Genomic DNA, 21,158 nt, shown 5'->3' with positions numbered 1-21,158 from the left:
TTTATTTAATTAGTATTGAGACTTAATGAGAGTAATCAATACTAAATTGATTTGAATGTCGATATACCAATACCACGGAATTGATACTCCCATCACTACGGATGTGGCCAAGCTTCTCCTGCTCATCTCTATCTGTACAAAGGCAGAGCTTATTAAATTAAGTAAAGCAGCTCATTGTATTGACTTAACAGCACAAACTGCAGTACAATTTGAGTGAAAGGCTCAACATTTTTATTACATTTAAATAATTTCACCAAAGTTAGAATATAACCAAAAAAAGTGTACCGTACACCAATTATGTATGTTTGTGAGGATAAAGGTGACTGTTACTGCTTGTAGCGGCCCTGCCATTTCTGCCTCAATGGCACCCCCTCGTGGTCAGGAGCGCTCAGCAGCCACGGCGCCAGCTCGGACTGCTCCGTGTTCTTCCCGAGGGTCTTCCACGTCCTAGCCCGCAACGAAAGAGGCCTGCCCGGGTTGAGGTCGGCGCCTTCGTGCTCCTGCTCTGGTCCTGAGCTGGACGACTGCACCACCTCCTGACGGTGCCTCCTGGACTTGGATCTATGATCTTCTCGTTTTCCGTAGCTCTTCTTCTTGATGGATGCCAGGAGGGTGGCTCTACTGCGACTGTCTTCTTCGTCGATGGGTTTCTCCTTATCTTCATTGTTAGTTTGATGGAAGGTGTTCTGTTGCCATGTAACGAACTCAGTCAAAGTTCCCTTTAAACGTGAAGTAAACTGTATGTGTGTCATGGTGGCCTGGTGGCGGACCTCCTCCAAATCTTGCTTCATCTTTTCGTAGCGGTTCTGGATGTTGGTGACCTCCTCCAGGTAGTCTTCAGATAGTAGCTCCTTCACCGCAGTAGCCCTCGCTAGCATCTCGCTGCACACCTTCTGCTTCTGGGGCCGCTTTGGCTTCTGGAAGGTGAGCAAATGCGGGATGGCGGTGTAGTGAAATGCTTTAGAGGAGACAAGCTTCCGGTAGATGTATACCACATCCAGGTGGCCACAGCCCATTGAGTCTTGCAGAAACTTCTGCACATAATCCCAATCCCTGAGAGCCAGGCGGATCTGCACAGGCGGGGTGACGAGCTGCGTGTGGTAGAAGGCGTATATCAAGTACAGACCCCCCACTCGGATTTGGAAGCAGTACGGGGGCAGGAAGTACTTGGCGGCCGTTATCATGGCCACCTTGCAGAACTTCCTCATCTCGCCCATGCCGAAGATGCCCAGGAAGACATCCGAGAAGCGCATGTCCCTCCAGATAGCCGAGAAGTCGTCGAATCGGATGGAGTCTTTCTGCTGGAAGCGGCCGAGGAGATCTTCCACGTCCTCCGTCAAAGGCTCGTAGAAGTTGTCCGCGTATTTGGGAGCCATCGTGGACAAAATGAGCGGATTATCCACAGGAAAAGCAAACAACGCTGTCTCGTGATCTTTTCAAAGTAGAGGGCGGGACCAATTAGCGAACTATTGAATGCAGCCAATTAAACTGTAGAAACGAAATCAGGCTTTAAAAGCTGCTTTGTAGTCGCTGTTCGATTATAACCAGGGAGAACCAACTGATCAATTACAGCTGTGTTTCGGGACCTGCTCTACACTGGGACAAAGGGGCGTTGACCCCCTAAATAAATGCCCCCCCAATCAAAATTTTAGAGGTGAAAACTCCGCCAGAAACAGCAAGACAGCTCCATCATCTCCGATCTCCGTGGCCGTGCTGCACGTCTCTTCACAGCACAGACACCCCCCACCGTAAACATCCAATCACTGTTAGTATGCCTGTGGTGTCAGTTTTCAAGACATAGCGGACTTTGAGGAAACAGAAAGCGACCCCTTAGACAACTAATAAACTATAACAAAGGTTAATATAACGTCTATGTAATATTTGTTCAGTCGACTTGGGGGATAGTTAATAAAGCTGTTTTTCCCCAGTGGGAGCGTTTCTCACCCACACAAGCACAGAGTGGGGACTGCATGTAACAGACTGCCAGGAGCCCAGTCTTCAGGTGGGACAGGTCTCAGGGGTAGAGGCCTGACAAAGTGCAATCCACTTCTCCACGTTGAGGGCTGGAAACAATCAACCCATGCCGTGAACAACAAAAAAGTGTGCTGCCCCCTTCACATTTGTGACTGCCACCCCATATGTGCCTAGACCCCTCAGTGCTGTTTCATTTCTTTTAACAATGCCACCCAAGATCAACATCCTTGAGTGATCCTTCAAAATAAAATACACCAAATTAATAAACTGTCATAGCCGACAGCAGTGATGCAACTAAAATATAAATTATAAATGGAAGCAAAAGCCCAATATGGTTCATTTCATACTTTTTAATTAAAATGTATTATGTCTCATTGTAACCTAAGGTCACAACTTAAAAATAAACACAGCGTTTGAGTCCATTTGATGCCACTTCCTGTGCTATCATAATAGGAAAGGGGAGTTGAAGGTTTTGACTGAAAATGAAAAAAGTGGGACCCTAAAAAAACAAAAAAAATTGCATTCCATGGTCCTTCCATCCGTCTGTCCTTCTTTCCAAGGCTACCAGCCTCCTTTGCCCCCCTTTTTCTTTTTCTGTGGTGCCTTCTTGCGAGTGGCCCCGGAGGAGGCGGGTTTCTGCTGTCGTGGAGGGATTACGTTGGTGGGGGCTGAGCCGGACGCAGAGCCTGGTCGAGGGGAGGTAGGGGGGCTGCTAGCTGTCTTACTAGCATCCCTGGACCACAGGTGATTGGAGAAAGTGAAGGTGCTTTAATATTTCAATTGAATTGAATATGAAATAGTCAAGGTTATAAGTAATGCGCTAACAGGAAGTTTACTCACAGCTCAGTGGAAGCAACTGTCGTCGACCCCTGTGTGCCTTTTCCGATTTGCTCCTTCTTCTTCCCCTTCTTCTTGCCACGGTAGTAGGAGCGCTCTCTCATGGGCAGCCACCTCTCGGGGTCAGGGGTCGCTTTGGGGTCGCAGTTCTTAGGTAGTTTACCTGGAGGGGCAAGGGGGAGGTTCAAACAATGGACCTCGAGCCAAACATCGAGCAAGATGGATGTTGCTTAGGTCCACTTCTAAAAGAAATGTACCTTTCTTTTTCTTCCTCTTCTTCTTGATATCCACTTGGCTTAAAAGAACAAAAACATATTCAATTCATCAAAAATTGCCTTTTTTTTTTGTCAGTTAAAAAGGGATGAGAACACACTCTTACCCTTCTTCTTTGGGAAGGATTTCCCCCGCCACTTTTGCTGCCTTTTTCCTGACGTACGTGGCTCCATGGGAGTTCTCCAGCTCGTCGACGTCCACCTTGAAGGACATGGTGTCCGCCGACGGAAGGTGCTTGCTCAGACTGGAGGGACGCGTTCAGGGAAAACACTATTGTGCAGAAATGTCCTCACTAAACAAAGCTTGTACACGGAGGAAGATTTTATACAACAACATTTTGGTACAAGGATACGATTTGGCTTTATCGGTGTTCACCAGCGAGTAGGCGGAGATGAGTTGCGCCAGAGTGTGAATGTCTTTCGGGTTTTGCCTGATGGTAGAAAACATTGTTATATGTTCATAAAAGACACAAAAAAATATAGGAAGTCAAATGTGCTCAACTGTGAGTTCTACCAATTAAAGTTGGTGAAATATTACTTATGTACTTTAAGAAGATGATACCAATATATGCAGCAACTCTTCCTTTAAACTCTTGTGTAATGATGACGTATTTCCTTTACTACTGTGTGTGGATGCATTCACTCACAAACACTTTGTGCAAACACGCTTTGTGTGACTCAGTGATTCTTCCCAAGGTGTGATATTAGATTAGGAGTATTGAAGGAAGACGCCTTACTCCCCACTACTACAAGTAGGGCTTTACAGTTAGTGCAAACTGCATATTTTCAGTCCGAAGGCAACCGAGCACGGTGCAGGTTGATGAGGTCTCACTTGCACACAGACATTATCGACAGAAAAAAACAATATTATCTGATATCCCATTTTTATGGCAATATTGGCTGACATTCCTAGTTTTAAGTCCCATTGAGAATGGTAATGGTTTAATGGCACTTCCTGTATTCAACATGAATCATTTACCAATTTTGAAACGAAACCGAATTGAAATACCGTAAGACATTTGTAAGGCAGTATCACAATGTTACAATAGGGGTTAAGGGTTGTAAGTATGTAACATAATATTTTAATATAGATTATGTGCATAATATCTAAACGCAAAACACATATATTCATACACACACACACACACACACACATATACATATACATATACATATACATATGGGTCCAGTTTGAATGTTGACCAGTAGAGGAAAAAAAAGAAAAAAAAAAGGGGGGGGGGAATAATAATGTTGACCAGTAGAGGGCACTGTGGGACTGCGGATAAAAGTTGTACAGCACTACTAGGCTTGTTATTATCCACCACCCACAGAACAAAGCTGTGCTAGTAATGTCTTGCGGTTGTTTTTAATATTTTACTTTTTATACGGCAGAGTGTCATTACAGCTTTAGTTCATCGGGAAGTGACGTGGGCGTCCCGAGCAGGAGAGCTAGGCTCAGTGCTAGCTGTGAGTTTCGAGAGAGTTGGGAAGTGTGTTTATGTTGGCGTGGATGTAAAGTCCTGCAGTGTTCTCCGCTGTTAATAAAGCCATTAAAGTGCATCGGCGACGTGAGTCTCTCCTTCCCCACAACAAGCAGCATTACAGTATTGACCAGTGCACATTGTCTCACACCAGGAAATAAACGGTGTCACTTGTTACAGGCATTGCCTGGACAGCTATGTAGTGGGGCTTGTTTAACCTTTGCCTTGTGGGCAAGCAGGAAGGAGAGACGAGATTGGAGGTGTGTGTGTTCTGAGCTGCTCTCTGGGGGCTGCGTTCAATAAATAAAGTTGGCAGAAGGAACAGGAGAAGTTTCCTTCTTTGCTGGAGTCAGGTCGCCCTTACCTCGGTTCGGAGCTGAATAACACTGACAAGTTAAGCGAACGGCAAAGAAGACGGCTTTTTTTTTGTGTCAAATACAGAAGATGAGGACTTTGATGGATTTGTGGATGAGGATTGATCAAAAATAACGTGAGTACATTCTAAAATACTTCAATTAAGTACAACCAAACTCAGTTTTGCTCCCGCTGCTTTTTAAAAACATATGCTAGCATGGTTTTAGCGCGCAGGCAGGCAGTAGCGTCGCTGGGAGCACGTCCTGTTCCCAGCCTACTTTGCGGTAATGTTTTGGTGCAAATGCTCTTAAAGTTACATGTTTGACCAGGAAATAGCAAGCTCAAAAGAAGATGGCTTTTTTTATGTGTTATATATATCAAAACAACAACAACAACAAAAAAAAAACTTACTTCCACAGCTGCTCCAGATCACTAATGGCTTCCTTTTTCCGTCCGTACTTCAGTTTGAAATTGGCGGCTTCTCGTACGAGAGCCAAATGGGCCGCAGATCCAGGCTGCAGAGGACCAAGAGGAGGACAAGCGGGTCTTACAAATATTAAGTGTTAATTACACAATCAATTAGTAGCGATATTGAACCAACCTGTTCTGACTCGTAGTTCTGAATAGCTTGCCTAAAAACGTCAATAGCGCCGTCTATGTCTTCCTCGTGGGAGTACATACTTACTAAAGCTGACACCTGAGGAGGCAGGCAGTTTTAGGCACAAAAGAAAGCACAGAAGTCATTTGCTGCACTCTTACCATGCCAGATTTATGCTTGAACTCTTCAATGGACCTCAGGACATCACAGGCTTTGGTGACGTGACCTGAGTACCACATTGTCACACTTTTAGGTTTGGTTAGTTCAACATTTTGAAAGTTGTTGCATGGAAGGTATGTGCACCTTGAACTAAATACAACTGTGCCATCGTCAGTTTGATTCCCGATGCGCTCTCTGGATGCTGCTCTGAAAATTGCTGCAGAAAAAACAAAATAAAAAGGCAGTTTGGACACTGCTAGTATTGTGTTTGCAGTGCTGTCCTACCTGGAGCAACTCGATGGCCTTGCTGTGCTGCTTCTCCCTGCACAGTTGAGCCACCTGGATCAGGACTGGACGCGGGTGACCGGGATTCTGGGACTGAAGACTAGAAGACAGTTTCCTGCACTGGTCGGCCTGTTTGATGGCAGCAAAGAAAAACAAATGGGGCGGTCGTATAAAAGCTATTTTGAGTGGGCCTGCTTCGACACACACCTGGTTGGTGTACATGGCCAGCAGGGCTTTGTTGAAGTCGATGGCCTGCAGCTGCTTTTTGGCCAGCTTGTATTCCACACCTTCCGCACTTGTCAGCTTCACCTTCTTCTTGGAGTCAAATACGTTTTGGTCCTGCCGAACACCCCACATGAATGAAAACATGACAGCGTAATAATTAGGGCTGTTAAATGATTAATTAGTCAGTTTTCAAATTAATCATTATTAATCACCATTTGCCACTGCGTGAAATACGCCCATTTTTGCTGTATTTTATGAAGAAAAAGATAAATGACAGGACAGTTATGTGTGTGTGTGTGTATTAAACAGCTCCAAATGAATTGAAGTTTAAATCACACATGTATTGAAAATGTATTTTATAGTCTCTTTAATAGTAGCAGAATCACAATTTCAAATCACGTTATGAGCCATGAAGGGTTGCCTTCAAAGACACCATGTAACTTGAGCTGAATTCACATGTTTTGAGTGTAGATGTATTTTCTGTGATCTCCGAGTATTCTTAAATGCAGCAAAATTGTGCTTCCGCAGTATGAGTCATGTTAGTTAGAGATAGGAATATCCACTTACCGTTTTTCTTTGTTTTTGTTTATTTAGACCACACATAATAAAGAGGTTGTTATGATTTCCGGAGTGTCTGTGAATGCATCTCGCGGTTGTCTAGTGACAAAGAGGAAGTGCAGGTCCCAGGACAAGTGGACTACAGACGTGTTTGTGCGTTGGACATACATATATGGTGTTGGAATTGGACTGCTGTTGATGTGTTCAGGTCAGAATAAAGTTATTAAAGAGCGGCAGACTCTGGGGGGACGCTGTTGTGGCTCCGTCTGCCGTTCAAGAGATGTGGCTTGAGATGATGCGCATGCGAGAATGATGGTAAAAATGCTCACATAATTAAATCAATTAGTTACTGCTAGTTATCGCGCTATTTTTGACAGCCCTAGCAATAATGTGTGCTAGGCAGTGTCCTCCTGCCGCCATCAGCGCACCTTGTTTATCGTAATGATGTTGTTTGCAGTCACAGCCAGCAGGCCCACATCAGATGGCCTGAAACAACACATTAGAAATGAACAATCTCAATAGAACACGCCTCCGGATGAACTTTAAAAAGGAACTCTTACTTGAGCTTGATGACCTGATTGTAGAGCTGCAGCGCCTCCTCTGTCCGACCTTGTAACTGCATCACGTATGCCATCTGAGAATGGATGATGGCCAGCTCGGACTCTATGTCCTCCTCTGTGATGTCCTGCAAAAAAACCATGCAAATATAATATACATGCAAATAAATATATAAATAAATCAAGGAATGTAGATTTTTTTGCATGAATCCACACATACAGTAGATGAAATGTAGTTGCGTCCAGTGTTGAAGCTAGTAAATTACATTTTTATCAACCCCTTAAACTTGACCATAGTTCCTTAAAAGCCCTTGGCTCTAACTGATGCCCGCCCCAATTAATCCAATTAAAGGGTGCGTCATCCACTTGAACAAAGTAAACATCACACCTCCGGTAGATATGTGGGGAAACAAAATGTGAATATAATCAGGCCTGTAAAAAACAATAATAATAATAGATAGTACATTAACGGCAGTAACTAATTTAATCAATTCTGTTAATGTTTTGGTGTAATTGGCGCATTCGCAATCATGGCAAGCCACGCCTTTCTGTTATGACGGCAAACGGAAGGCCCAATAGCGTCCTCACGGAGTCACAGAGTTTCATGCTCTTTTATAACTTTGTGACCTGAACGCATCAACATGAGTGCAATTCCAACACCATATACTGGATGTATCTCTAACTCACAAACACCTCTACAGTCCGTTCAGCCTCGGAACAACACTTTTTCCATTGTCACTAGACAACGTTCAGACACTCCGAAAATCACAACGTTGTCTTTATTATGCGTGTATGTGTGGTCTAAATAAACACAAATAGACAATAAGTGAGTATTATCACTCACTTTATAACTCTTAATGTGGGAGTACAATTTGCTGCATTTAAGTATGCTCGGAAATCCTCAAAACGTCTGAATTCCCCATAATGAAGTGGTGTCTTTAAACGCAACCCTGCACTGTTCATTATGACAGTCAAAGTGTGATTAAAATGTTCTGCTACTATTAAAGGAACGGGTGTTAGATCAGTAGATGTTCAGACATGTGTGCTATCTTTTAGTTTGACTTACATTTTCAGTTCATTTAAAACATACAGTACAAATATACTGTATATATACACTCCCACTCTGTCATTTATCTTTCTTTCAATAAACAGTACAGTAAAAATGGGCATATTTCACATGTCGTTGCAAATGGTGATCAATCATGATTCAATATGAATGTGATTAATCTAATTTAAAACAATTTAATCATTTCACAGTCCTAAAAATAATACAATACAGTGGACCTTCACAAATATGCAGATTTTTGGTCATAAAATTATTTTGTTCTCCAAAAATAGTCAGCTTTTCAGCTGAAAACATCTTATCCACGCAGTCAGGTAGGCGAACAGCAGGGATCTACTGTATTATGAACATACATTACTACTATTAGCAGTCAAGGCCTTCTCCTAAATAACTAATAGGCTCTGCAGATGAATAATATCAGGAAATTGGTATTTGTGTCCCATGTTGTGACATCAATTACTGTAATAAACTCAAAAATTATGAACATGTTCCACGTGCGCACACAAAATCTGGAGGACATGAAATGCGAATACATCCAATATGCACCTGTGGGATGCAATTCATTTTTAGGAGTGAAACTTACAGCATCATCCGCCAGAGAAATTCTGCAAAGCTCTGAAAAATAAGAACAATGAATGTTAAATGATTTTGCAACCTAACAATGCAATGGAGCTGAGAAATAGGAATCAGACCTTCAGCTTTTTGCAGCTTATTGAAGGCTTCTGTCAGCTGAACCTGGCCAATCAGAGTGCAGGCGGCGTTGTAGCACAGTTCGTACGTCGAGTCGGGAAGGCCCAGATCTTCCTAGAAGGACATAAAAAATAAAAAATATCAAACAAAAACAAAAGTATCTTTGTTCATTTCTAGAGGGTGGCTTACCAACGCTGTCTTCTCCCACTGACTCGTGGCGGCCATTACAGCAGCCAGGTTGGTCTTCCGCTCCTCTTCGTACTCATCCTGGGAGTTTCTGATCAGATCCTTGTAGACAGACTTGCATTCGTCGTAACGCTCCAGTCTGTACAACTATGCAGTTGGCAGACGTCTTTACTTAACACCTCGTAATTGCTAAGTTTCTAATTGGACAAAATATTTTTTTGCGAAGATAGTTTATGCCTCACCACTTGGCCGTAGAGCTCTTTCAGCTTGTCCGTCTGCTCGGGGGCATTTTCGATGGTCTTCAGAGAACTTTCTACTCGGTTGAGGCGATACTCGCAGTACGCTTTCTCGAACACAAGCTCACTGAGGAGGAGTAAAAAATAAATACTTTTACAACTCTGCCTTGATTTTATAAGGACTCATGCCTTTGTTTTCTCCCCTCTAAGTAAGACGACTTGCCTGCCGAGAACCTTCGAATGAGTGTTCATGACATTTAAAGCCTCCTTGAAGCTGCCATTCTGGACAAGGCAAACTGTTTTACAGTGGAGGGCCGTCACATCATCTCTGTTTTCTTGCAAAACTGTGACAGGAGAAGGAGACAGCAGACAAACACTCCTTATAATAAATGCAAAAACAATCAAATGCTTGTATTGAAGGGTAAGTCAGCTGTCATGATAGAGACACGTCACAAATCACATGTAGACTGTGCAACCTAGCTTTACAAGTTCACATAGTACACACGAAACTAATTGTTCCAACAACAACACTATAAAGTATGTGTATTAACACTGACATTGTGTAATAAAAAAGAAAAGACATGTGAGAGCACACGTTACGCTGACATAGGGCCCTTAGCCTAGCCACATGCTAACAGCTGCTCAGAGAGTTAGCCAAAGAGCCACAAGTAAAGCACTATTCTCGACCCACACAGAGCGACAACATGCTCGGCTACCTCCAAGACACTGACACATACTTTTACTAAGCGCTTTCAGGGCTCTTGTGTAGTCTCCATTCTGCCCGCAGCGGTTCACTTCGGTCCACAGCGACGCCGTGGAGAACCCCCCACTCGCCATCTTTGCTGAGTGGACTACTGTAAGCTGAGAAGCGGAAGTAGATGTGTTATATTTCCGGGTCAACATTAAACTCTGGGATGTATACTAGGAAATTTGAACACGCCGCTGCTTGTCGTCATTTGCGCACATATAGCCGTCGTGTTTTGTCTTGTAAGAAGCAACAGTGTTTATATTAATTTCAATTAAAAGACAACAAATCTTGAGCTCATTTTGACTTTTGCTACAACAGCTGTAATATGTTCATGTACAAATGTGAAGATTAGGTGATTGCAAAAATGTTAAAATAAAACTTTAAATCACACCAACAGGGAGTTCATACTTAATTACATATATCAAAATATACTTAAAACACAATCGATACGACTAGTATCAATGTTATTTGTAGGGCCGTCTGATGACATCTTAATATTTCCGACTTTAGGGCGAGTCAGTGAAAGCATCTCGCCAACCACTGCTGTTTGCGTTTCAGTCGCAGTCCGCTGAGAAAGAGGGGAGCTGTTGTCATCTGGCCGGTTGTTGTGTCGACCCTTTGTCCAGGTGAAATGGCCGGGATTAAAGGTGCGGCAATTGGATACTTATTTAATGAGAGAAATAGAATAATTACCCAAAATTAACCATGGCATCTTGTTAACGTGCTGAAGCTTACGGACGTCTTTGCCATTTTTAGCTAGCTAACCGTATAGCGTGGAGAAGAGTTAGCCGCAGGGCCAATCATAGTCGTTAGCATTAGCTCCAAATATTCTATTCACCTTGTCTTTTTTTCTTTGTCAATTAACGAACTAACTTGTATGTGCGGGGTCACAACAGTGTGACTTGGAGGTCCAATATAGCCTTTTGGTAATAGTAATTATCGCTAATAGGCTAACGCTAGCCAAAGCTTAACTTCAGTGATTACATGCCAATTAGGATGCTGCTTGTGTGCGCGTGTAAAGTAACGCTTTCAATGATTGTAAGTATAGACTACATACGTAAAAGGGGAACGTTATGGCAGTGTTTCGCTTATTGTCACACATTTAGTCAGCTGATTAATCACATGGTTGCCCCGAGGTGAGGGGGCTTACCGGTTCAGATTTGTGTTTTCTTATTGTAGTCACTGAGCCATGCTGAGCTCAAATCGTTTGGACACAAAATTAGGTACACCCTTTCGTGCAGCGTAATAAGGTTACTAAATTATTCTTCAATATATCCATTTTCTATACAGCATGTTCTCGTTCGGGTCACAGGTAAGCTGGAGCCTATCTCAGCTGATTTTTTTTGGGGGGGTACTCCCAGGGGTCATCGCCAGTCAATCATATACACATATAGACAAACAACCATTCACACGTCACATCTATTTAGAGTCTCCCAATTAACCTAACATGCATGTTTTTGGGATGTGGGAGGAAACTGGAGTACTCCTAGAAAACCCATGCAAGCACGAGGAGAACCTGCATACTTCACACTGAGATGTTCCAACGCAGATGAGGCAGACGTGCTAACTAGGCCACTAAACTATAAATAATAATAATAATACATCAATCTTTGTAAAAGCTGATTTGACATGGTTCTCTCGTAGGTGTACCTAACAAATTGTGTGTCTGTTCTAGCGCTCATCACACTGTCCTTTGGAGGGGCCATCGGCCTCATGTTCCTCATGCTGGGATGTGCCCTGCCTGTGTATGAGTGAGTACTGATATCACACAATGATTGTTGTTATCATAGGAAATAATACAAATAAGTAGTGTGTTTGGGGTCAAACTGGCCGTTATGAAACATTTATGAACTGTACAGACGAGGATTTAAGTAACATTCGGTTAGAATTCCGCCGTTATGGGCAGCATTCATCTGCTCAATATGACACTGAATGTTCTGAGCTGTTTTATTCCTATTTCTTTAAAAATTACAATTATTGATAAATTAATGGCGACAATGCCAATTTTTTCAATTGAGTGAATGTAGTCAAATGCCCATCTCTAATTCTTAACTGTTATACAAGTGTTAAAAAGTGTAAAAGTTAACTTTGATAACAAGTGACAATATATTCTTTTAAGTACTTCCTTTCTATTCCTTGACACTTAAGTCTCCTCCTCCCTGCGTGGTCACGTGACAGCCTATCAGTGTCCATCATTCATCTACTTTCCCTGTGTGCAGCAAATACTGGCCGCTGTTCCTCCTCTTCTTCTACATCCTCTCGCCCATCCCATACTGCATCTCACGGCGGGTGGTCGACGAGACTGACTCCGCCAGCAACGCCTGCAAAGAGCTGGCCATCTTCCTCACGACGGGCATCGTCATCTCAGCCTTCGGCCTGCCCATCGTCTTCGCCAGAGCTGAAGTGGTAAGTCCTGCAGTCTTAAATTGTATAAACGTGTGGCATTTAAGCTGGAGTTCTGTCGGGCAGATCGCCTGGGGGGCATGTGCGCTCGTGCTGACAGGCAACATCGTCATCTTCGGGACCATCCTGGGCTTTTTCCTGGTGTTCGGGTCCAATGACGACTTCAGCTGGCAACAGTGGTAAAACAGCAGAGGGGAGGAACGGAGGGCGGGTTGGTTGAGTTTTTATTGTTAGCGTTATTGTTATTATAATTTGGTCCTCGTTATTATTTATATGATGGCTGCCCATCTGTAGACTCACTCCAGACTCTGTGCAATATTTACTTGTCTTTTAACCGCCTGCTTCATGTTGAACTGGCACGGGGGGGTGTAACATGCTGACTTCCTCATTTCCCGGGACTTTGTCTGACTTTAGTATCTTTTACATCCGAATGTGCATCTGCTGCTGCCATATTTTCAGTGTAAGCGAGTAGTGGTGTCACGAGACAGTCAGTTCCTGAGATGAGACGATACACGAGATTGGATGTACGAGAACAAGACGAGATTTTAACATTACTTTTAAGGAAATTAAAATGAAAAACGATTCAAATATATTGCAATCTACTAATTTCATTTTTACGACGTTACTCTTCTGCACTCTGCGCGTACACTAGCGGCCCCGCCTCCATCCACCGAGACAAAGAGACTGCCTGACTGACAAAAAGGCTCACTCTGTTCATGCTGTTGTACTATGGAACAAACACGCCAAAGCGTTGCAACCGATGCACAGAGTGATTTATCTTCCAGTCTGGAGGCGGGAGACAAGGAAAACAGGTACGCATGTATATGGCAACATGTTGAAGCTGGTAAAATTATCCATTTTCATTTATTGTGTGATTAATTACTTTTTTTATCGTCCCAGGCCTACTGTCCATGAGATTTTTTCTGAATGAGAAATCTTGTCATGTTTTAATCTCGCAAGATCTTGTAACTGGAGATCTTGTGACACCCCTATTAGCGAGCAAATTCGCCAACAATGATGCCTGTGAATACTGGAAAGAATGCTTAATATCTGAACTTAAAGGGCAATTACAGGGCAGCTTTCATGCTTTTTGTGCACTCCAGTCCACCAGGTAGCAGTAAAGTACCTCTATGCTGGTTTGCCAACTGCTAACACACTGAATAATCATCTAATAACAGAAAGTAGAGAGGTGTGTGTGTGTTTATTAAGGGTGGGAATTAGGGATGTCCCGATCCGATGTTAGGATCAGGATTTTGCAGCTCCTCTGTATTTTGAAGATCAGATATTGGCTTCCACCACGAGATCGGCCCGTAACTATGGGCCACACTCCAACACGGTAGGTGCGGTAATGTGCCTCAAAGCTGGGTGCCAGTCGACTCCGCCACCCGCAAGGAGAAAAAAACGCAAAGTTAGTTTCACGTTGGACATTCGGCTCCGTAGCTATAGCGATAGTTCCCCCTGGTGCGGGGAGATTGTATAGGAAGTGCCGCTGTAACGGCTGGTTGTTTAGACTCGGACCGTCAAAAAATTCCTAATGGATTGAAGAAAGTAGCCCAAGATTTCAGCGTTAATGGAATCGCGGAATTCACCAACAAAAACAGAATCTACTGTAAACGTGGAATCTCACGGAAAGTGACACGTGAATGAAATGACGTCATCGTGAGAAGAGGGAAACTTTGTGAAGGGATTGGCAGACTGCTCAATCATGGCGGAATCTCATCACAAACACTACTAAACGTGTGTTCTGAGTGAAAAAAGATAAGGGACACGTTTATTCCTGCACCCAGCTTGGAGCAAACATCAATTGCCATTATCGACACACACAACACACTTCTGGCCTTCAAAATAAGAGCGCTCATTGTCACATTTGTCTAATTGTGTAAACAAAATAAGGGTGTTATAAAAATGTCTTGCATTAATAACGTGATTGGAATTACATCTGTGACTCCATCTTCCTTAATCACAAGCACGGGCATTACAGTTTGTTGAAGATTTTGTAGCAATATGTGCTGAGGTTGACATTCCATTAGAAAAGTTAGCCAAGCTGCGTCCATTTCTTCATTACTGGACAAAATGGGCCAATGATGTATTGCATCAATAAATGGAAGGATTTTTGCATTTCATTAATGGACATTTTATTCACTAACCCAAATAGCACACACTATGCTGTTAAAATAAGTGGAAAAGGTAAAAATGGAATTCTAAAAAGTTAAAATGGAAAAAAATGGAATTTGGGAAAAAATAAAACGGATTGATAGGGCCTTAAGAGAGTTTGTTTAAAAAAACCAATAAGAAAAAAACAAGTCATTCTAAATCACACCATAAATTGATCTATAACCACGTCAAATGATTAGGCCTACCCTAGAAGTATTTTGCATGCCCGTTTTTTTCCAATTTTATCTTTTATTGGATGGACTTTTATTGGATTAGGGACCTGACTCACGTTTGTTACAAAAGCCAAACAATATTGTTGGTCATGCTGTGTAATAAAAAAGTAAATTCAACAATACTTTGTTTGCATTATTTTTTTAATGCTTTTGAAGAGGTATTTTCATAGCCATATTCAATTTTCAAATTCATGTTTGTAACTAAAGCTTAATTAAAAAAATACATTTTTTAAAATACATTACAATTACAATACATTTTAAAAGGGATCGGATCGGCAAGACTATTAAAAAAATTGGGTCGAATCGGAAGCCAAAAAATGTGGATCGGAACATCCCTAGTGGGGGTAACGTAGTGAGTAACGTACAATATGATATCATTGTGATATTTTGCCAACATTAACGATAATATCATGATACAGCAAGTATGAGATAATTGATACTTTGTATATGAACCACCTAACACACACACACACACACACACACAATATGTAAGCGAAGAATGAAAAACTTGCTGCAAACTTGGAATACAAAAAAAGACGTAAATGAAGTAATTTATCCCAGCAAAACATTTTTTTGTCACAGTATTTCCAAAATAATAGATGAGATGGACCCCTGGCCCATTTTGTGATATGCTTCTCATCAATACTACAGTAAAAATGCAAAACAGCACAGTCAAATCCTCACTCATCTCCGTATGTTTTATGTTTGTGTTCTTCCAGACATCAGTGAAGGCACTGATTGTGATAAAAAGCACTGTAATGAAGGCAGGTCTGTGAAAACAATGGACGTGATGTGTCGTGTAACACTATACTAACACTATACACTCTGGTTGCAAACCTTTTCAAAACTAACAACTTCAAGTCCAACATGTCGAACGTGGGAATATTTGTTGTGTAGCTGTCGGATGGGCCTCTGTGTGCGTGTTGCCGTTTAGCAGGTTCCTCCCACACATGTTGTATTTATTTATTATTCGATTGGTCACACCTCATGTTCATGTTCTATATATCTTTCTTTTTTTTTTTTTGGAAGCAGAATTCAGCATGGTGGAGTTTCTTTTTTAAAAATAAACGCATTTTTGGAACATCGTCTCTAATGTGCTCAGTTATTTAAATTGAAAATTATAATTTGCACTACTGAAAAACTAGAAGAGAAGAGTAAGTGACGTTAACAGTTTGTGGCGAATCGTCAGATTGCCCATCAAAGTTTGTCACCATGCCCCACCCACACCTTATGGCAGGGGTGTCAAACTCGTGCCATGGAGGGCCGAGACACTGCCGGTTTTCTTTCCAGCCAGACACTAAAGCAGGTGATTTTAATGATCAACACCTTCAGTTTGAGGGAAGGAGCTCATCAATTAAAATCACCTGCTGAAGAAACTGGTTGGAGAGAAAACCTGCAGCGTCTCGGCCCTCCAGGGCACGAGTTTGACACATGTGCCTTATGGTGTTAAAATCATCACAATTTGCCACAGGCCATTTGTCTAGTATCTGTGATTTGAATTTGGGCTTATTTAGTCCAAGTCTCAGCAATGGGCACATTTTCCAGTTAATGAAATAATAGGGTAACAAATGAAAGTGTAGAAAACACACATTTCTAGGGTGGAGTTCATGACGCAAAGCCATCAAACGACTACATAACTAGTTGCTACAATTGAATGGCTAACTTTTGTTATAGATATAAGCATCTTACCGCTGAGTTAGTTTGTCCATAATCTGAACAATGAAGATGGAAGCTGCATTTCTGTGTGCCGTTTGAGACCACTTCACTTACTTTGCCGCGGAGGAGCAACAGCCAATCAGGAAGGGAGCTTAATGTCAGCTGACTGCTGTCATATGACATCTACAAAGTGGCGTTTATGACGCGGCTATGATGTCGAATTTTGGTGATTAAATGGCCCCAGCGACTAACCAGAACTACGTTCCTCTTCACCGAAATCCCACCAGAACTGGGCTCACGGGGCCACGTGGGGGGGCAAGTCAGTTGCCGCACTACATTGCTGATGGGGATGTCATACAACTTCATGTCAAAAAATCGGAACTATCCCTTTAAGTCATATGCAATTTAAGACTGTAACGCCAGTGGATGATATACTAAACTGTGTCCACCAGATGGCAGTGCCAACGCTCATCACCTCTGGCTCAGACTGCAGCTTACAGCCTGTAGTGTTCGTCTCCTGCCCACTTTCCTTCACACTGTGTAGGTGTGCCAAACCCAAAACAAACATGTCTGCCGTGTGGAACTTCCCTGCCATTTGTGTTAGTCATATAAATTTTACACTCTGCAAAACATACCACAAAAAATATCTGGTCGGGGTAGCACGTTAAAAAGCTTTAATTTAATACGGCATTTGAAGAACAAACACTTGATGGAGTATGGTGAGGCTTTTTTTGAAGCCCTCGATGTGATCATCAAACGCCAGCTAATGTAAAACCCTGAACACTCGCCCGTATGTGTGTGACAGTCAAAAGGCTAAAGCAAATAAGCCGAAAAATAATAAAATTCATCGGACTAGATGACCAGCCTCTCCCAGTGGTGGAAGACACCAGGTTTGCTGACTGCTCTCTGACTTGGAGCCCCGCTGCATGATACCTGGAAGTCCGACAACTCCATCAAAATATGTACTCTCACATCCAAACTCTCCTTTAAAGAAGGCATCTCATCCACGAGTGATGTATGTTCTCTTGGAAAACGTAAGTCTAAATGAAGGTGATTTTATGGTTCCATTTTGCATATCATATATCCAGTAGCAGGAGTGAAACCAGGAATTCTGGGCCCCATGGGAAAAAAAAAAACACATTGGGGCCGCCCCCACCCTTTTTATTTTTTAAATAACTACCTATTTTTTGGGCCCCCCTGGCAGCCAGGGGACCTTGGTATTGTCTTAACTCTTCCCTTTATACGGCACCCCCGGCCAATAGCGCTCATCATAAGTAAATTGGAAAATTTACAGTTAATCTATGTGATCAGTATCGGTATGATTTCACTCATGGATCGGCCTGTCACTATAATCGATTAATCGAACGATGAAACAAAAAGGCAGATAATTATAACGCCCTGGATAAACTGACATTGGCATGTATGCAGGATTGGTTCATCTGCTCGTCTCTCTGTGCCACACAGGCTCGATGACAAGAGGGTTCACTCTGCATCTGTCTGTGTGCATTGGTTCTATAGTGGAATGAACAGAAAGAGTCATTCAGCCTCTTTGTGGAGACAAGGCTACTAGTGAGCTGATACAGAGCAGTTAGCTTCATGAGGCAGCATACGCTAACATGAATGAAGGCACAGAAGCGATGGTTTCTGAGGAGACGGTCCCAGTGTGGAAATATTTCGTTTTTAAACAGAATGAACAAGGTGAGCGCATGAACACCGACGGCCGACACGGACAGAAAAACTACAGATGGACGTGCCTCGGGCCGTGGCGCGTTCGTCCCGACAGTCAATGCTAACTGAGGCGTTTGGTCCGCAAATATAAACAAAATGGTGCGCGTTCACACACAGTGTCGCTCGCTACATTGCAAAAGAAATGCAACCATTCACAACGGTTATATGGTATATATTTGAAACAACATAAAGAAACTTGAATACCATCTAGTGGTTCAAATGTGAATTACACCTCATGACAATAATGAAAAAATGGTTTTAAAAAATGTCGATATCATCGATTAGCGAAGATAATTTGTTGCACAATCATCGACCAGTCGCTTATCGTGACAGGCCTGCTCATGGATTATCTGAATCCATAAAATCCTGACTGGCGCATCCCTATTATCATGAGCCATGAACAGCTACATTAAAACCGGCCTGGTGTTTTTCATCTGCATGTATGACAAGTGCAGATTTTTAAACAACTGCTGCAAGAGTTTTTTGTTTTTTTCTGGTGGCCTTTAAAAGACAAAAAGGACATTAAAGTGACACCAACATGCCGGAGAGGAAATTTGATCCCAGGGGAACTTCATGGTGACCTTTTTCATCATTCCTCGTCCTTAATGTATGCAGCCAAGAAGCATCCTCATTTGTCTCACAGCAGGACCACTCAAAGTGCCCTCAAGTCACTACTGTACAGCCTACACAGTACAACACTATACAACTTACTAAAGGTGGAATGGAACAATGCGAAACAAAACTGCTCAGCTTTTGTGTAAATATGAACATTTTTAAAATAACTTTAAAAAATGCAAACTGCTAGTAGGTACTTCTTCAATAAATAACCACTCTACATTCATACGCATAATAAAGACGTGCCATTGAATTCATGCAATCGCCCCTCTGGCAAGTAATTAATGACAGCGGCAAAAGACATAATCAGAACGACTCAAAATACGACTGGAAATAATCCACAAAGTCAAGAGAAACTGCAGTAAAACAAGTGATGGGACATGAAAACAGGTCACAGCATGAATGCTGAACAGCTGGGACCAGGACAGGGTGGTGCAATGGTGCCCAAATGCAGCACCGTTCGAAAGGCCTAATGTGAGTACACCTTCAATTGATGTTTATCTAAGTTTGTGTATTTCAGTTAGTGTTTGGAAGATAATGTGTATCTAAATTATTGTATGTACGTTATTGTGTGTGTTAATATGTTGGTTTGTGTAAACATCTAAGTTAATGTGTATGTAAGTGCCAAATAAAAAGCGTGTAGGACAGGAAGTGTGGATGACAGGATGTATTCCAGCTCTGCAGTTTGTCGCCTGAGTAGAAACACACGGCAGAGACAGCCACATTGAAATAAAGTCAACTAAAGGAGACACTAGGAGAGCACCAGTGTCATCCACACGTCGCTTTGGAGACAGAACATCTATCACAGCACCATTACACCCACCACCATTGATATATGACATGTCAAAACATTTTCAGGACGACTTACGGTAAGTGTTATACCAGGCTATCATGACAGCCCAACTCAAAACTAATTGAATTTGACACGTTCTTACTGAATAAGACCTCCAGGCTGTACATCAATAAATTCTATTGGAAAAAATGTTTTGTTGGGGAAAAGTCTTTTTTTTTTTTTTTTCCCTAAATCAGCCCAGGCAGGGGTTTTTGTTTTTGGTGGAATTCCAAAAATCCACCATTGCACTCCTGACACTTTACCAGCAGATGTCCTCCTAAGAATAAAGTATCAAAGAAAAAAAAAAACAGCAGCAGCAGCAGCAGCATTTTTGCTGCTTTTTTAGTATACTGTTCTCCATTCAGTCCAATATATTCGCCAATTTATTTTCTCTGCATTAAATTATAAATATATATACATTTTTATGGTAACTTAAAATAGAACGTGGTTTGATGGCACAATCTGAAGGGGGTGGTGAAGAGTGCTGCAGCTATAAATCCAGCAGAGGGCGCTGTGTCACAAGTCAATTCACTTACGTTTTCCAGCAGGAAGATGATTAGACAAGAGGCGATGTTGTGTAACTGTACGTTTTATAAAGACAATACTTGATGCCTGTAATTGTTTGTGGACAACTAAATATAATGTGTTTAATAACTGTGCGAGGAGTACTAGTACACGAGTACAGTGTTTAGACTAAAAATCTGAGTTTTGGGGCGCTTTTTAAGAGTGCCTCCATTATATTTTTCGCCACTGGCAGGGGTTTTGGAATGAAACACCATCAGTATAGCATCTGTGACAGCAAGACATGTAACCGATGGACAACATACAATTCAAAGTACTGTTGTATTTGGTATTTAAATTAATATAAAGATAATTATCTTTAGTGAAGCAGCAAAATAGTGAAAGATAACAGATAACTCAACTTCTTACTGGGATTTACCCGATCGCCCCTTGAATGAAGACGAATAAAGACATGCTCACAGTTAGCATGTCTTGATTGAGCACTTTGTGTTCATGGTGTCAAAAATAATTCACTCACGACGTCCTCTTGAAGTGCCCTCATCGTTTCGATCTTCCGCCGTAGTATGCTGGATTGTTCTTTTCTTTGTCAATAGTGAATAACAAACGACTCCACGTCAGACCTTCTTCCTGTTTACGACCTGGCGCCCACCTCTGACCAATTGGAGAGCGATGGCACGGCCTCGTGGTGATGCATTGTGTGACGCTGGGAATTTTGGACTTCTGGCTTGGTCCATAAAATGTACAAATTCTGACCATAGAAAGTTAAGTGAAGTATGAAAGCACCCTAAAAGA

General features: G+C 42.2%; 3 protein-coding genes across 3 annotated transcripts; 1 reads left to right on the top strand and 2 right to left on the bottom strand.

The window, feature by feature from the left end:
• On the bottom strand, positions 1 to 1,794 carry LOC129189857 (snRNA-activating protein complex subunit 1-like). The gene has a single exon (XM_054792008.1). The coding sequence runs from the start codon at positions 1,374 to 1,376 to the stop codon at positions 327 to 329; it is 1,050 nt and encodes a 349-aa protein (XP_054647983.1). The 5' UTR covers positions 1,377 to 1,794; the 3' UTR covers positions 1 to 326.
• A 495-nt stretch (positions 1,795 to 2,289) lies between these two features.
• Positions 2,290 to 20,992, bottom strand: srp72 (signal recognition particle 72). Its single transcript, XM_054792013.1, has 20 exons — positions 20,884 to 20,992; positions 10,213 to 10,336; positions 9,699 to 9,819; positions 9,482 to 9,602; positions 9,243 to 9,386; positions 9,056 to 9,167; positions 8,947 to 8,978; positions 7,304 to 7,428; positions 7,172 to 7,229; positions 6,168 to 6,299; positions 5,961 to 6,089; positions 5,820 to 5,892; positions 5,678 to 5,742; positions 5,520 to 5,615; positions 5,330 to 5,433; positions 3,437 to 3,514; positions 3,191 to 3,328; positions 3,069 to 3,106; positions 2,815 to 2,974; positions 2,290 to 2,707 (listed from the first exon to the last, which is right to left on the bottom strand). Exons 1-20 carry the CDS (start codon positions 20,905 to 20,907, stop codon positions 2,536 to 2,538), a joined length of 2,046 nt encoding a protein of 681 aa, XP_054647988.1. The 5' UTR covers positions 20,908 to 20,992; the 3' UTR covers positions 2,290 to 2,535.
• On the top strand, positions 10,710 to 16,094 carry leprotl1 (leptin receptor overlapping transcript like 1). Its single transcript, XM_054792012.1, has 4 exons — positions 10,710 to 10,870; positions 11,899 to 11,974; positions 12,443 to 12,629; positions 12,693 to 16,094. Exons 1-4 carry the CDS (start codon positions 10,855 to 10,857, stop codon positions 12,807 to 12,809), a joined length of 396 nt encoding a protein of 131 aa, XP_054647987.1. The 5' UTR covers positions 10,710 to 10,854; the 3' UTR covers positions 12,810 to 16,094.
• Positions 20,993 to 21,158: the final 166 nt, after the last annotated feature.

Source organism: Dunckerocampus dactyliophorus, chromosome 11 (genome assembly GCF_027744805.1).
Source record: "Dunckerocampus dactyliophorus isolate RoL2022-P2 chromosome 11, RoL_Ddac_1.1, whole genome shotgun sequence".
Taxonomy (NCBI): domain Eukaryota; kingdom Metazoa; phylum Chordata; class Actinopteri; order Syngnathiformes; family Syngnathidae; genus Dunckerocampus; species Dunckerocampus dactyliophorus.
This window is presented reverse-complemented; position numbering and strand designations above follow the sequence as displayed.

Bases quoted from the DNA above. Each gene is read 5' to 3' on its own strand.
- LOC129189857 (XM_054792008.1), bottom strand. From the start codon at position 1,376: ATGGCTCCCAAATACGCGGACAACTTCTACGAGCCTTTGACGGAGGAC.
- leprotl1 (XM_054792012.1), top strand. The intron at 11,975-12,442 runs GTGAGTACTGAT...CCCTGTGTGCAG, and splicing joins TGTGCCCTGCCTGTGTATGA to CAAATACTGGCCGCTGTTCC. The intron at 12,630-12,692 runs GTAAGTCCTGCA...TCTGTCGGGCAG, and splicing joins TCTTCGCCAGAGCTGAAGTG to ATCGCCTGGGGGGCATGTGC.
- srp72 (XM_054792013.1), bottom strand. From the start codon at position 20,907: ATGAGGGCACTTCAAGAGGACGTC. The intron at 10,337-20,883 runs GTGAGTGAATTA...TCCGCTTCTCAG, and splicing joins GGGCACTTCAAGAGGACGTC to CTTACAGTAGTCCACTCAGC. The intron at 5,616-5,677 runs GTAAGAGTGCAG...CTGCCTCCTCAG, and splicing joins TCAAGCATAAATCTGGCATG to GTGTCAGCTTTAGTAAGTAT.